We start from the raw sequence: 15,431 nt of genomic DNA, 5'->3' as shown, positions 1-15,431 counted from the left end.
TTGCTAAATCTCTCAAAGATCATTTTTAAGTGTGAAACACCACTAAGTTATGTCGAAGGACTTAAGCGGTCATCTCTGTGGGATGACCAGATGGAGTTTTCACCAACAGTGATGACTTTGTGATTATTTCAGTCAAATGGTTTGAAGGAATGTAAAAATCATAACCTTCACATGCATTACACTGCTGGAAAGGGTGAAGATTTAATGTGTTACTAACTAACTTTACTGTCAGTTAACCAGCGGTGCTCTAAATTCTACACGTTTCTCCTACATACACACGAACATACAGTACATCATTGGTCCACCCAAAGCACCAAACTGGATTTGCCAACTGCCTTCATGTCCATCACAGTCTTCCTGTAATGCCGCAGCTGGCCAAAGTTTCTCTTCATTACATACAAACTACTTAAGGCCACTTGTATTGTAGCACATGAGAGGATAAATATGAGATATCATTCACATGAAAAGGCCATACGTTTTAATTTAGGCCAAACATTTTTGTCAATTACCACATTTGCTGGTATTGTACCACATGTGCTACAAACATACACGTACTGATTCAAGTCCAACAGGTTGTTGTTGAAACAGGTTAAAAGCCCCTTATCCCACACGACATCATCATTATTCTGTCAGCCACTGATGTAATCAGTCTCACCTTGAGTTCCATTGTGTGATTTAGGATTTCTGTGCTGATATACATTTAATCCCAATATCTCAGAGTTTGATGTGAGAAACTGTTCTGTCAGAGATTCGTCCATCAGACATCCTTCAAAGCCATTGAGGTCATTCGGACCTGCGAACAAAAAAGTCTTTTCCACTCTGTGACAGTGACAACGATCCATTAGGTTGCAAATGGTCACACGTCATCATCGTCGTCGTCGATCTGCCTCAGCCTCCGCTCGTGACTCTGCCCTCTCTGGCTCCCTCTTTGAGGAAAACGGTCAGCTGGCCTGCCCTGACAGAGCACATACTGTTTCCAGATTTTGCGGAAGGCTGTACGAAATTTCTTGATGCGGAAAGCGTAGACGATGGGGTTGACAGCCGAGTTGCCGTGTGTAAGGATGATGGCGATGTAAATGAGGAACATCGGCTTGTCACAAGCAGGGCAGAAGAGGGTAATGCAGTTGAGGATGTGAAGAGGTAGCCAGCTGACTGCGAACAGGAAAAGAACGAGAGCCAGCGACTTGGCTAACTTGAGCTCCTTCCCGAAGTAACGGCTCGGGTCTGTGTGGCTCGCTGTCACCTACAGAAAGAAAAAGAAGATGATCACTCGTCCATAAATAGACCTGGTCCAACTTTGACAGCAGCCGTGAACAAAGCAGTCACCTTTTTGTTGAGCTGCTTGTGGATCATGTAGAAAATCTCCACGTAGATGGCCACCATGAGCAGCAGAGGGGGCAAGACCCAGCCGAAGAAGTTGAAGTAGACCATGTAGTCCATGCTGATGACCGTCTCAAACTCACAGGTTACCAAGAGGTCGTCGGTAATCACTGAGCCGTTATCGCGGAGCCGCTGGAGGTTGTTCCAGCCCAACATGGGCGTGAGGCCCACCACGATGGACACCAGCCAACATAATAATACTGCCGTGCCGGCTCGCCGAGGGGTCACAACCCGCTTGTAGCTATGGCAACAAAGAAGAGGAGATTAAACATTGCCTCAAATAATATTAGCGGGATGAGGAAGCATTCTTGTGGTTAGTATCAAAAACGCGAAGTCGCTGTTCCAACCTCGTTGACAGACATGTTCACACCTTATACAGATAACGCCCCTTAAAGCCTGCTCTCAGTGCCCACCGTCACACTGAAACACACAACATTTTATTTTCTCACCTACTCTTGGACCTGGCAGCACACTCCACTAGTCTCAGGCCAAAGCTCCATTGTCGAAGTTCAAGAGGCTCCGATAATTTTTTTCCTGGCACTGAAAAGACAACTGAAATACACTCCCTTCCCCGGATCAGGACTTTATAGTCACATCTGCTCAGATGCATATTCACTCAATTTAAACTTTTTTTTGTACGATGAATTATATTGTATTTACCCGAGCATTTGTCATTGGTGTTTGCTTTTAGATTTATGTTCTGTTTCTAAGTATTTGCTCTTCATTTATGTCAATTATATTGAAATGCTGTGTGCAAAATGTGTAATACAAAGAAACATGATGTTAATGAGTCATTTCTCCAAGGCAGCGTTAGCAAATAATCCCCAACTCAAATTCAACAATTACGCTTTTAATTGTGTTTTTTTTCCCCCCACTAATATGTGTTTTAAAGAATGACTTGTATCTTCTCTTAAGAGTTCATGGGATTGAAGTTAGGCTGGTGCATACGATTGATTATCTAAACTACACTTACAGCTCAACCATTGTCAGTGTGAAAAAGGCTCCAGCACTTTGTGAATGGTTTGAACAAGGCTAAAGATCGTTGGCTCAATGGATCGATTTTTACGTTATTTGGTTAAGTAGTTTTCATTTCTTTCTATTTAAGTGTAGCATGACAGTCACAGTATAGTTTTGGTGCAACTGATCAATTTGGAAATCTTTTCTGGATATATAAAAACATCAAATCTGAAATTCCAACTGGGTAAAAGCATTCCTACTGTTCAGACACATAAACTGCGGGAAACATTGCTGTGGTCAGTTCTTGGAAATGACAATAGGACGTCACCAGTGCTTTCCCTCCCACACAGCACTCTGCTAATAGGCAGGGCTGTGAGTTAGTCATTGTTAAGTAGACATGTTAAATTCTTGTGGTAGCCGTTCATTTCTCATTCAGTCTTTATTTCTACAGCGAATGACTTCACCTGATTAGATGGAAAAGGGCAGCAAAACGATATCACGTAGTTATAAGCAGCTATGGCTCGCTTCGTAGAGCCAGTCGTCACTCAATCTCACCGCTTCAGGTTCCATTCCCTATCTGATCACATGTTAAAGTGTCCTTGAGCAAGACACTGAACTCCAAGCTGCTCACAATGGATGGGTTGAGCCATTGCCTCCATTGGTGTATGAATGAGTGAATGTGATAAACAATGTAAAGCGTGTTGGGAAATGCTGAAGTGGTGGAAAAGTGCGATGTAAGTGAAATCCATTTATTTACCAATTATCTGCCTCAATTTAGGTCTTTCTCCTGATCATAGGTGCTATCTAACTAAATTCACATTAAGACCAAGACAAACACGAAGACACTCCAGTTTTTATGTTTAAGCTTCACATTACTCATTTACTTCTTGCTTCTCCAAGTTCTCCTTGTTTCAGATCCTCCATCAGCGAAAGAGCACTCACTCAAAGTTCACCAGCGTGACACAATCACAGACACAGCAAATATGTATGCACAGATGTTAAAAGAATCTCGTGTGTCTTGAATAGTTTTTCCCACATGTGACATTAGAGTTTAGTTTCTAATCTCAACTTGTGTACAGCTGCTTGCAAAGTCAGACTCTCTGTATGCATACAGATCAGCTGCCCACCTGCCAAAAAAAATACTTTCTGGGTTTCAATGCAGTTCACTTCCTGCTATCTTCCACTGGGATTTTTGATCTCATCCTCATGCTCCAGACCTCCACATGTGTGGACATTGTCAAATCTCAGTTCATAATCGTCACGTGTGCACTTCCATACACCGCAGCTATAAAAAGCAATCAGTGCTTGTTAAACTGTGTCTCTCCAGAGTGGCAGGAGTGGTTTAAGCAGGGGACTCAATTTCTGCCTCACATTATCGCTTCACCACGAGACAGTAACACACAGTTCCCTGGAGCCTGAAAGTTGAACGTGTCCAGACTACAGTCTGTTGCCAAAATGAATTTCTTTATGAGGTGAAAGTAAAAATGACACAGACACCCAAAATTGCTTGATATAAATATCCCAAAATATTTTATACAGATCAGTTAATAAAAATGTGCTGGTGGTCATCTATATAATTGCACTTGTATAACTGTCTTTACAACACACACAATAGGGTCTCAGTTCCCCTTGATGTAATGGTGTACTTTCACTGACCAATTGAGAAATGCTGATAAATGTGTTCCTCTGTGCGTGTGTGTGTGTGTTTTGGTTGCCAGCTTGAGAAATTATGCAATTCATCAAGCAGCCACCATGAGCCTATTGACCAATCATGCATCCCCTGCCAGCTCCTTCCAGGCTTATTGTCAAATGAGTCAAGCTAAAGTGGCAATGAGAGTTTTAAAGAGAAAAGGAAACAAAGGAGTACATGCGAATAACAGCAGCTTACAACATCTCGATAACACACCTGACATGAAAGTAATCACACACACAAAAACCATAGTTCTATGATGCAGGCAACAATTTTGATGAGGAGGAATTTCAAAATAGACCTTGTCCATCACTTTTGCACAGCTTTTACCAACCTTAACAAAGACTTGGGAGGGAAAAGCTTCAGACCCTGCATGAGCTTAGACGAAGATAGACCACATTATCGCCAAGCTTAAACAGGTCTCATTATGATTTTTTTCAGACCCTTCTCAATAAGAAAGTGCAACTTACAGCTTTAATTACAAGGAATGGATGCCAAAATAACCTGTAATGGTTGAATGACTAAAATTAAAGTACAAGCTTGAATATTTCTTTTGTACACATTAAAAACAGGAGATTGAATGTGAACCTCATTATTAAGATATCCAATCTGCTCTGATTCAAGTTGAGATTTGATGTGAAAACAGATTACTGTCACATTAAGTTAACCTTACAATAAATAAAGTAACCCCAGAGAGCAGACACACGATTTCCTCCCTCGTCTCACAGTGACTTGTGATTGAGGTTAGAATTAATAAAAGGCAGGGATATGCGCGCCTTGTTGCGTGTCCTTGGTCCAAGCAGCGGTCCAGACACAAAGGCGTCTGTACTTAATGTATTAAAAACTGGAGAAATTCACCTTTAGGCCTACCTCATGGGTATTTTGACTCTCAAGTAGCGGTCAATGGCGATGGCCAGCAGCGCCAGGATTGAACTTTGCGTGAGGACGAGCACCGTGCAGGCGACCAGCAGGCAGCTGTAGAAGTGCGTCTCGAGCCCGATGCTGATGGTGATGGCGAGCGGGATGACTAGAGCCCCGACCGCAATGTCAGCCAAGGCCAGAGAGACGATAAAACAAAACGTGGTGTCTCTCAGAGACCGGTTGATACGCACAGCCCACACCACCATCACGTTCCCGATGACCGAGGACAGCGCGATCACCACCTCCATCCCGATGTAGAGCGCCTTGGAGGGCGGCAGACCCCAAGTCATGATCGCAGACGCAGGAGGAGTGCGCGCTCGGCGGAGAAACGACCTGGACACGGCGAGGGGGGGTCCCCCGGCTTCAGTTTGAGAGCTCTGACTGAGGCACTCGCTCCGCTTGAGGTTCACATGTTTTACGTCCCATGCAAAGCAGAGGAAAGGTGTTCCCCTGAGTTGGTGTCAGGGTCCACTCCGCACCGGGACGTGCAGCTGCGCGCCAGACGCGCTCCAGACTCCGGGGAAGAGGTTTTCTCCCTCCCGCAGCCGGCTGGTGGAGGAGACGGACGGGACAGACCCGGGAGGGAAGACTGAGGGAGTCACTCGTAGGTTCCCAAAAAGAGAATCACCGCGCTGCTTCCCCCGGTGTCTGACTCGAGTTGGAGGCTGGGTGAATAAACACACGCGGTAACAGAAATGTGAGTCATTTTGATAATTGCGCCATGAGTCGTCTCCCTGCAAGGGCTCGTCCTTCCGTTCACGTTTCTCTCAGCTGGAAAAGAAAAAAGAAAAAGAAAAGAAAAGAAAAAGTAGACTCTATTTCCCAGCTCAATACTTTCGACTATATTAAATTACAAAAATCCTATCCTTATTACATCATTAGGGTGGATGAATGGACTATAATTACATTTATATCATAATGAATTAATGAAAACCTCGCGTTTCATTGATTACATTTCAGTTATTCTGAGTGGAACACGGCTCGTGGTCAATAAAGTATCACCGAAACATTTTCCAAAATGATTCAATGGATTTTTACCAAAACCACAACACACATTATTTTAACGTCAATGGTCTACTATGATAGCTAAATTTAAAAAAAAAAAAACACAAAAAAAACCACACGATTTCATTTATCATGAGACCTATTCACTATGACTTCACAAAGCTGAGTCATATCCGATGGTCACATTAAACACGGAGAGGAAGGTTACATGGATTGAGTAATATACGTGTAGGTCCTCCTACTATCAAGCTTGACATCATTTAGCAGTCATCTCTTCAAACATATTAGTTGAACGGGACATCTTTCTCTAAAATGGGTTCAATTAGGTCCATTCAAGGTTATTTTTGAGAGCAACTCGTTGAGAATTTCTAATGCATGGCCACTATCCCTTCATTTATATGTGCCATTTGAAACACTCTTCTCTTCCCGACCATCCAACAAGGTCATCACCTGCTGCAAAGAGCACTTCTCTCATGCCAGTCTTTTAATCCACAGGGGTAATTTACAGACAAACCCACAGTTTTACTTCTTTGGTTCCTCTTTCCTTGTAGTTATTATCATCAGTATTGGAGACTTTAACTTAGAGCAAAATAGTTTTTTCAAAATTCCAGTACATTCCTTTCTTAATCTTTGTTTTTTTGTATCTTTGCCACAAACACAGACAGATAGGTCATCTCAAGGAGCAGATATGTTGTTGTCAGTAAGGAATGTGCTGTAATCCAGCAGGATCAATCAACTGTTGCTTCACTGATAATAGTTTTTCTTGTTAACAAGACCATCTGCCGTTTTCTTTCCAGTTTTCTAAATATATAAACCTCAGATGCACAGTCTTTTTAATATGATTTTAACCTTTTGTACCTATCACTGTAACCATCTTTATTTATCTCTACAAAAAATAAAAGACATTCTTATTTTAAATTTTATTTTTTTCACTATACCCCACAGTGAATGCAATTCACGTGTGTTAGTTGTACTGTAGACTCAGGGCGAGGATGATCCTGCATTAAGTTTTATGACAGCCTTATGACACATTGTTATGGATGCTACTGGTGTCCCAGTGACCTCTGCTTCAGCCTCCTTTCCTCAGTCAATCTGTGAAGTGGGATCCCACTGTGCAGCCCACAGTATATCGACCTCCATTGTGTCTGCTATGACTGGCTCTGACATGTTACCACAACAGAATGTGAATGAGTTTGTGAAGTGCAGGTGGGTTTGGCTGCAATACACAAAACTTCAAAGAGAGGTTGATTTGCTGATTTATGAGCAGAACGCCCATGAAGCCACTGCTGTGGTGGAAGCAGGACAGGTCTATAATGAGCTAATCGTTTAATAATATAATAAGGAAGGCGTTGAAATTGAGTGTTACATGTTTTTTTTTCTTCTTAAAAAAAATCTATGGAAAATGTTGGTTGTTCTTCCTACCTTGACAGATTGAGCACAGCAAGCAGACAAAACCTCGGCCCCTGCTCAGCCCTCACAGACAGCTCAGTGATGTACTGAAGCTAGAAATGTCTGCTCGCTGCCAGATGACACACTGCCCACACTGGGAGAGGAAAGTCTGCTCCCTCTCCAGCCGGATGGAGCTCAATACTTAATCTTGAGCCTACAGTACAAGAGATGTGTGTAGAGCCTTTATTATGACTAATGGCAAAAAGCAAAAAATGCAGGCTTTAATTCAAAAACATAAATATATGTTGATTATAGTTGATTATAGTTGATACAAATGGAAGAAGTCCATATTCAAAGAAGGATACTCTTCAGCTTTAAATGTTTGGAAGGAACTGTTTGTTACATTTATGGTCAAAACATAAAATTACATTTTCCAGAAAAAAAAAATCAGTACCAAAGACAGACAGTTGACCAGCAAGGGTTTTTAAATAGAAAATCTAAATATGTAATTAAGAAGCTGCAGTGAAAAGTGGTGGAACGGAAATCCTGTGACGCTTGGACACTCTGCAGTGGCTGTGAAGATAGGAAATTGATGAAGATTGATGGCTGTGAGCTTTTTGTTTGAGAAAGACAGCAACCTCCACTGGCCAACATCAGTTTGATATCAGGGGAAAACAGCTCCTGTAACACAGGACACAAGCAATATAGATGTAAATGTGGGATATAGACAAGTTGTGTGAAGTGGATGTTTGCATGCATCGAAATAAGCTCCAAATTCAACATCCACACACAAACATGCATCTGCATCGCCTTTTTTACAGTCAACAAATTGAATGTAGCCGTATTCACAATATCTCCTCAACCAACGAGCCAAATGTTCAGCTTAAGGCAATTCTTGCCATACAATTGGAGTCAAAGCCTCCTTTCCTCACCTTGACCACAGCAAAGGTCATTCTCCTGAAAATGATTTATGGGAGATAAATCATTTTCAATCCTTTTTTTTTCTACAAGTACTTTCATCTGTGGCAGAATGATGGTGTGCTGATTAGCAAAAATCACCTCAAAGCAAGAATATCCTTGGATCCAGGGACTTTCTGGGTTTCTGTGTGGAGTTCACGTTTTCTATGTGCAGGTACTGTGGTTCACCCTCACAGATGAAAAACATGCATAAAATGCGATATGGTGACTATAACTTGCTTGTCGGTGTGGATGTGATTGTGTGTGATTTGTCTCCCTGTGTTTGCCTTGTGATGGACAGGTGACCTGTCCAGGGCGTTATCTTCAGCTTCCTGTGAGTCTAAGTTGGATAAAGAAAAGGGGGGCTGAAAGCGGTCGATGATGTAAAAGTGAAAGTATGCTGTCCAGGTGACAATAATGATGTAGGTTTGAAATGAGACACCCAGACTCTTAGGGGGTGTGGGAAACAAAGAAGCTGATGATGTTGATCGAAAAACTGAACTTTCGTGAGAGTGGACTGGAAGCCAATAAGACTTTTCCAGCAGCTCTTGTTGCTGAGGATTTGGACTCTGCTTCTCTTTTAAAATTATCCAGAGCTCTTCACTGTGATTTCAAGTAAGACACACTTGGCAAGTAAGACACTTTTTTATGTCGTTTTTGTTTTTTGTTTTTTAATGAAAACTTTGTATGTGTTCTGGTGTTCTTGTCATACTGGATTATTTAATTTCAGCCAAGTTAGTGCATGTAGGGAGTTGTCTTGTCAACCAGAGTTATGGTATATCTTTCCAACACGTTTGTACACAAGCCATCCAACATAGAGACTTCACTGTCATCACTTTGCATTCAATGTCCTTTGATATGCTGGACTTGGCTCCAGCATCAACATCCAAGCCAAACATAATTAATTCTTCCTTCCTTTGATCACAGAACTTATTCCAAATATTAACCATTCTTCATTTCTTTGTTGCAAAGTTCAATCTTCCAGTTTTTGTTCAACTCAAAAAACAATCTGCTTTCCAGTTATGTCCTCTCTGCCAACTATGAAGTGATTTCTCATCGTATTTGTACTAGTGCCGTTTTCCTGCCATAACTTTGGGAAGATGGCCATAATATCTGATTAGTGGCACTGTGCCATACAGCCTCAGACTGTAGTGATAGAAAGAAATATATCTGGTTGTTCACTAATCTTCCTTCAACCTATCGTGTTTTTATTGAGTCTCAGCTTGTCTGGGGGTCAGTTCCAAGCGATGCATGATGCATGCCGGGAGACTCATACCAATAGTTCAAGGTTGATTTCCTTTAAGCTGTTAGGCTGATTGTACATCCTACATAAAATGATTTGATGTCACTTATCTAAAGTGGATTAAATTGCAACATAAAGGCTGCATTCTGAAGTGTGTATTTCTTATATGGTCTAAAGTTTCGGTTTATTGAAAATTTGATGTATCAGGTGAGGTATAAAGTAATAATTGTCGGCAATATCGACAATTTGGTTGTTTTGCAGAGGGATGCTCAGGCACTTGCTTATAAGTCTGAAGCAGGTTATTACTCTTTGTGTTATTCCTATTGTTTTCCTATAATTTTCTCTTAGACATTGCCCAGGTGTGCCTGCGGGTGGCCACAATAAAAAGCCACTCTGAAATGTGCAGTTTGATCACACAGTATAATCCCACAGATGTCGCAAGTTTTGAGGAGGCGTACAATCGGCATGCTGACCGCAGGACTGTTTACCAGAGCTGTTGCCTGTGAATTAAATGTTCATTTCTCTACCATAAGCCATCTCCAAAGGCGTTTCAGAGAATTTGACAGTACATCCAACCGGCCTCACAACCGCAGACCAGGTTTAACCACACCAGTCCAGGACCTCCACATCCAGCATGTTCACCTCCATGATGGTCTGAGACCAGCCACCCAGACAGCTGCTGCAACAATTGGTTTACATAACCAAAGAATTTCTGCACAAACTGTCAGAAACCATTTCAGGGAAGCTCATCTGGATGCTTGTCGTCCTCATCTGGGTCTCCACCTGGCTGTAGTTCGTCGTCGTGTCCGACTTGAGTAGGCAAACGTTCACATTGTTTGGACAACAAACACATTTTATTGATGGCATTTTGACTGCACAGAGATACCGTAACGAGATCACCTCATGTTGCAGCATGATAATGCACGGCCCCCATGTTGCAAGGATCTGTACACAATTCCTGGAAGCTGAAAACATTCCGGTCATTGCATGGCCAGCATACTCACCGGACATGTCACCCATTGAGCATGTTTGAGATGCTCTGGATCGGCGTATACGACATCGTGTTCCAGTTCCTGTCAATATTCAGCAAATTGTCACAGCCATTGAAGAGGAGTGGACCAACATTCCACAGGCCACAATCAACAACCTGATCAACTCTATGCGAAGGAGATGTGTTGCATTGCGTGAGGCAAATGGTGGTCACATCAGATACTGACTGGTTTTCTGCCCCTTGAGGTCTTTCATGTACGTAAAGAAAAATACAATGGAGGGACGCATTACAATTCTGTTTAATTTGTGGCTTTTTATTGGTACCAGACTTGTGCCAAATTTAAAAATAGAACTGAGCAACTGCTGAAGATCTTGTCCAAGTCTTTCCTCGTAAAACTTTTGAGCGCATGCTCCTTTGTCAGATTATTTGGTGGGGTTTGTACCAGTAACTTCATCAGGGTTTTTTTTTCCCTTGTCACAAAAGTTGAAAACAGCGCAAAGCGTCTTTATTGCATGGCAGAATGACAATGCTGTCATGTTTTTTTTTTAAAGTTCTACAATACATCTCCTCTCTAATTATTTGAGCTGAACAGAAACTCGATTTTTTTCAGACAACGAAGACACTTCTCTCAGTCATTATTCCTCTAGGCTTTAAAAAATTCATATCCTCTGGGAAATTACCAGGTTTATATGATTTATAGACTGCTAAACTTTTGGGGGTAACTCAGAGAATAAATACAGTAAATGCTTTTATGTGTCTTATGATGATGGTGCACAAGCTTTCTTATTAGCAGAGTGCAGCCTGATTTGGTCTATTTTGCTGAATGCTGCCTGCCTGCTGTGATGTGCTGGTTATAATGTAGGAATAGATTCAACAACAGTACCAGGGAGCCTTGAGTAATTCTAGGAGTCTTAAGCAGAATCTGAAAGCAGGTTTAATTAAAACATATTGAGATGAGAACTATTTTTCACAAAGGCCTACTTTAGCTCCAGGCTGTCAGCTTCAGTGTACATGTCCACCACCAGGCCAGCGGACGCCGGTAGGCAGCATGACGGCACGCATTAGAGGTGGCAGCAGTAAGATAAAATCAGAAAGGAGCTGAATCAGAGTATATGTTGTACCTTTTACTTTGGTGGGGAAAAAACATAGTGACGGTAGCACCTACCTGTGTAAGTGCTCTTCTTCACTGTAACTCACCATCCAAGTCCACACTATGGCCGTTGCCTGTACACCAAAGGTCCAAACGCTAATTTTCTCCCAAAGATGCAGACTCATTAGACCACGGAAAAGTGTGTCTACATGAAGCCTGATGTGATTGCCGTTAATGAATTCCTTTTGAAGAATGCGTGATTACCACCATCAAAATCCAGGTACAGTGTACTGTGCCTGCTGGTATTGTGTGTACCTGGTACACACAATACCAGCAGGTGCAGTCCGTTCGAAAAGCTGGTCTCAGTCCACCTCCAAACAAACTGGTGTGATATGACTGCAGCTCGAACTGAAGAGATCTAAATAGACCAAACACCAGGAACTAGATGCTACAAATAGCATTTTGCAGCAAATAGTAATTAAGGAGCACTTTCTTGTCAATGTTTATATATATTTGAGGCTGTTTGAAGTATATGCATCATACTGTATTAGCCCAGCAGTGTTGCTGAAGGTTTATGAACAAGACCTCAATTAAAGGACTCAGTGCCATAAATTCCAGTTTCATAATTTATTAAGCCGCTTTTAGTGTGATAATGGTCGAGTTGATGTCATACTTTAAAAATCACTTTAATGCATCCATCCTTCCCCTTCATCTCCTGTATTGATTTTTATATGCACCTGTGCAATGGTGTGCACTCTTATCCTGGAAAAATAAAACTGAGCTGAACTGAAGTGCAGGGACTTGCCTTTATTATCAGTCCAGTATTATGGTCAAACAACTGCTATACTCAGAAAGAAAGGAATTCATTGCGCTTGTCTTTTCCAAGAAATAGGCCTGCTGCAGTGAGCTCCATTGTGCTGAGTCTGCCTGGTGGCTGTTGAAGCATGATAATTTAGGGGGAGAACGTGCAGCTCCTCATCAACCCTCTCCAATCCTAAATGGAGCAAATTGTTCGCTTTACAGCTGGGATGAGCCTCTTATTATAAGCACTTCATTTGCTGACCTGCATAGTGAGAAACAATGGGAGCTGAAGTTGAAACGTGCAAAATGTGGAATAACCGATATTAGTTTTTCCTACCACTCATACAGTCTAAAAGCAATATCGAGCCTTCAGGCAAACCTTCGCAAATAATTTCTCTCAGTAGTAATTTGAAATCAGCTTGGCTTTTGTTTTTCAGGACAATGAACATATACCCAAATGAAACATCCAAACATTTATGAACAAATCAACACAATGAAATAATAATAACAATCTAGTCTGGTATAAAATTTGTATTTGCAAATTGCAGTATGATGTGGATCTGTCTAGAGAGACACCATGTGTTTGTCAGGCCTCCCACAAAATAGACCCACATTAATTCCAGTAATTTATTTTTTAAATCAAAATCAAAGGAGCCGTGAGCAAACTAATGTGCAAGACCGGAATGAAAATAATTGGCACCAACAAACAAGAGCAGGAACATCAGTGACAATGAAGGGAGCGACTCGAATACTCAATCCAGAGAATGAGGCATAGAGGTGGAACACATTAGGACGGGGACCTTAACAGGGTCCAAACCACCTGAGACATAAATTACTCTGTCCTTTCTGTGCAAAGGATGTCAGCCAATGAAACATAAACTGTTCCGTGTCTATGTGCTTGGTTCTTTGGTACAATGGTAATGTGAACACCACAGAAATGTGTTATTTCTGATGCTGTTCAATTTCTTTTTCCCAGTTCAGTGAGGTTCAGGTGACTGATAGGTGTTCTCATTAGTCAACTTCCTGTGCAGCTGTTTTTTTTTTTTTTTTTTTTTTACAGTTATGTAATTAGTATTGATACACATTTTATAGAATTTTGAGGGAGAGGACAAAATACTTTGAACGTTATTGCGTATGCCAATATAACCGATATACACATATTGACTTCATTAACATTAAAGTAAATGTATGTAATATTACATCACTACAACACCATCCATGCACTGATCTGTCTCTTTTCCATCTATTTATTCATACATCCATTCTACTTTGTCCAAATTAATATTGTGTTGGCTGAAGCCTGTCACAGTGACATCGTGCAAAAGGCAACAAACACCCTCAACTGGTCACAAGCTAAAACATACACGATAGGAATAAATTATCATCAAGCTCGGCACAGGTTCAATTAAAAGGTCATAGGTTGTCTGAGAACAGGGTTGAGAAACACCATTTTCGTTGTCTCACTCCCTAAATATCTGCATTGGTCATTAATTCTAGCTAACTCCTTCATTGCCCTTAATATGTCTTTTTGACTTTTGCTCTGATTAAAATCATGTGTATCTACAGGAGAATACTCATTCGGTAATGAATTCTGACAAATTGTACTTAGTAAGTAACTTGGTTTTCAAAAATGTCTGACAAAGAAAAACACGATTCACTCCATAAAACATCTTCAAGTTCCAAAGTATCAAAGTTCATATTGACTACCTCATTATATAATACTTGAAATAGACCGCCTGTCAGGATTCACACACCTCGCTCCAGCACCGGATCCTCTCTGGCACTCCTGCAGGCAATCAGCTAATTGATTGTCAAGCAGTCTTAAGCCCTGCAGGGAGGTGGGTCCGGTGCCAGAGGATTGCTAGTCTTCACTCTGTGTGGAGGTGCGTCGGTGTTGTCCTCCCCGGGGGGTGAGTGTCCTCCCCGGGGTGGTTCCTGTTCCCGTTCCTGTTCCGACGCCGGCTCCAAGAAGTTCCCCGTCCCGGTTCCGTCCCAAGAAGTTTCCCGTCCGGGTCCCGTCCCGGTTCCGTCCCAAGAAGTTCCCCGTCCGGGTCCCGTCCCGGTTCCGTCCCAAGAAGTTCCCCGTCCGGGTCCCGTCCCGGTTCCGTCCCAAGAAGTTCCCCGTCCGGGTCCCGTCCCGGTTCCAAGAAGTTCCCCGTCCGGGTCCCATCCCGGTTCCAGGAGGCCCCCCCCCAGAGATTCCCCCGGGCCCCGTCCCCGTTTCCAAGAAGCCCGCGAGTTCCCCGGGCCCCGTCCCCGTTTCCAAGAAGCCCGCGAGTTCCCCAGGCCCCCAATGCCCGAGATCCCCGAGAGGCCCCCCCTGAAGATTCTCCCGGGTCCAGTCCCGGGTCCAAGAGGCCCCCCAGAGTTCCCCCGGGTCCCGTCACCGTTCCAGCTCCCCTTTCCCTGTTTTCACAATAAACCTTACTGTTTGCAAACTACTTTCTGCTTGAGGTCTGCTTTTGGGTTCAGGACACTACACGCGCCGGCTCCCAGCCGTGACACCGCCAAAGAATCAGGTACACAATCAACCTAATCTTGTTGTTTCTCAATATTTTTCTCAAGAAAATCAATCAGAATTTTTGCAGCTGCTGAAAAAAACATGTTTACATTCAAAGCACAACCCAAGCCAACATTAGAGATTCCTCTAAAGTTTCCAGAACACGAAGCCAGAACTTTATTGCACCACGCTCTCTGGGTCTGCAGAAATCATCCACTGGAAATCATCCAAGGAAATAAATATCAAAAAGTTGGCTAGCCCACTTCTACCCCGCTCCGGAGGAAGCATGTCACATTAAAAAATTAAAAATACAGCACAATATTCAGTTTTAACGTCTTTTTTTTCCCCCACTCATTTCACTACGATTAAAATCTGAGCAGAATATATCTGGTGTGACCTTGGTTGTTGTAGGAGCTCTGGCACACTTCCAAAGCATCATAGCATGTTAAAGAAGAAGAGCACAAGACTAGTAGTGCATTAAGTGGGATTACAGGGAAGCTGACCGGA

The 15,431-nt window shown here is 42.4% G+C and overlaps 1 protein-coding gene across 1 annotated transcript; it reads right to left on the bottom strand.

Annotated features, from left to right (window-relative positions):
* Positions 1-856: 856 nt before the first annotated feature.
* On the bottom strand, positions 857-5,238 carry LOC308128815 (adenosine receptor A1-like; the record flags this gene model as incomplete). The annotated part of the gene is made up of 3 exons (XM_080494487.1): positions 857-1,243; positions 1,327-1,621; positions 4,898-5,238. The coding sequence occupies 3 exons, from the start codon at positions 5,236-5,238 to the stop codon at positions 857-859; spliced, it is 1,023 nt and encodes a 340-aa protein (XP_080350613.1).
* Between the last annotated feature and the right edge of the window lie 10,193 nt (positions 5,239-15,431).

Source organism: Blennius ocellaris (genome assembly GCF_963422515.1).
Source record: "Blennius ocellaris genome assembly, chromosome: 4".
Taxonomy (NCBI): Eukaryota; Metazoa; Chordata; class Actinopteri; order Blenniiformes; family Blenniidae; genus Blennius; species Blennius ocellaris.
This window is presented reverse-complemented; position numbering and strand designations above follow the sequence as displayed.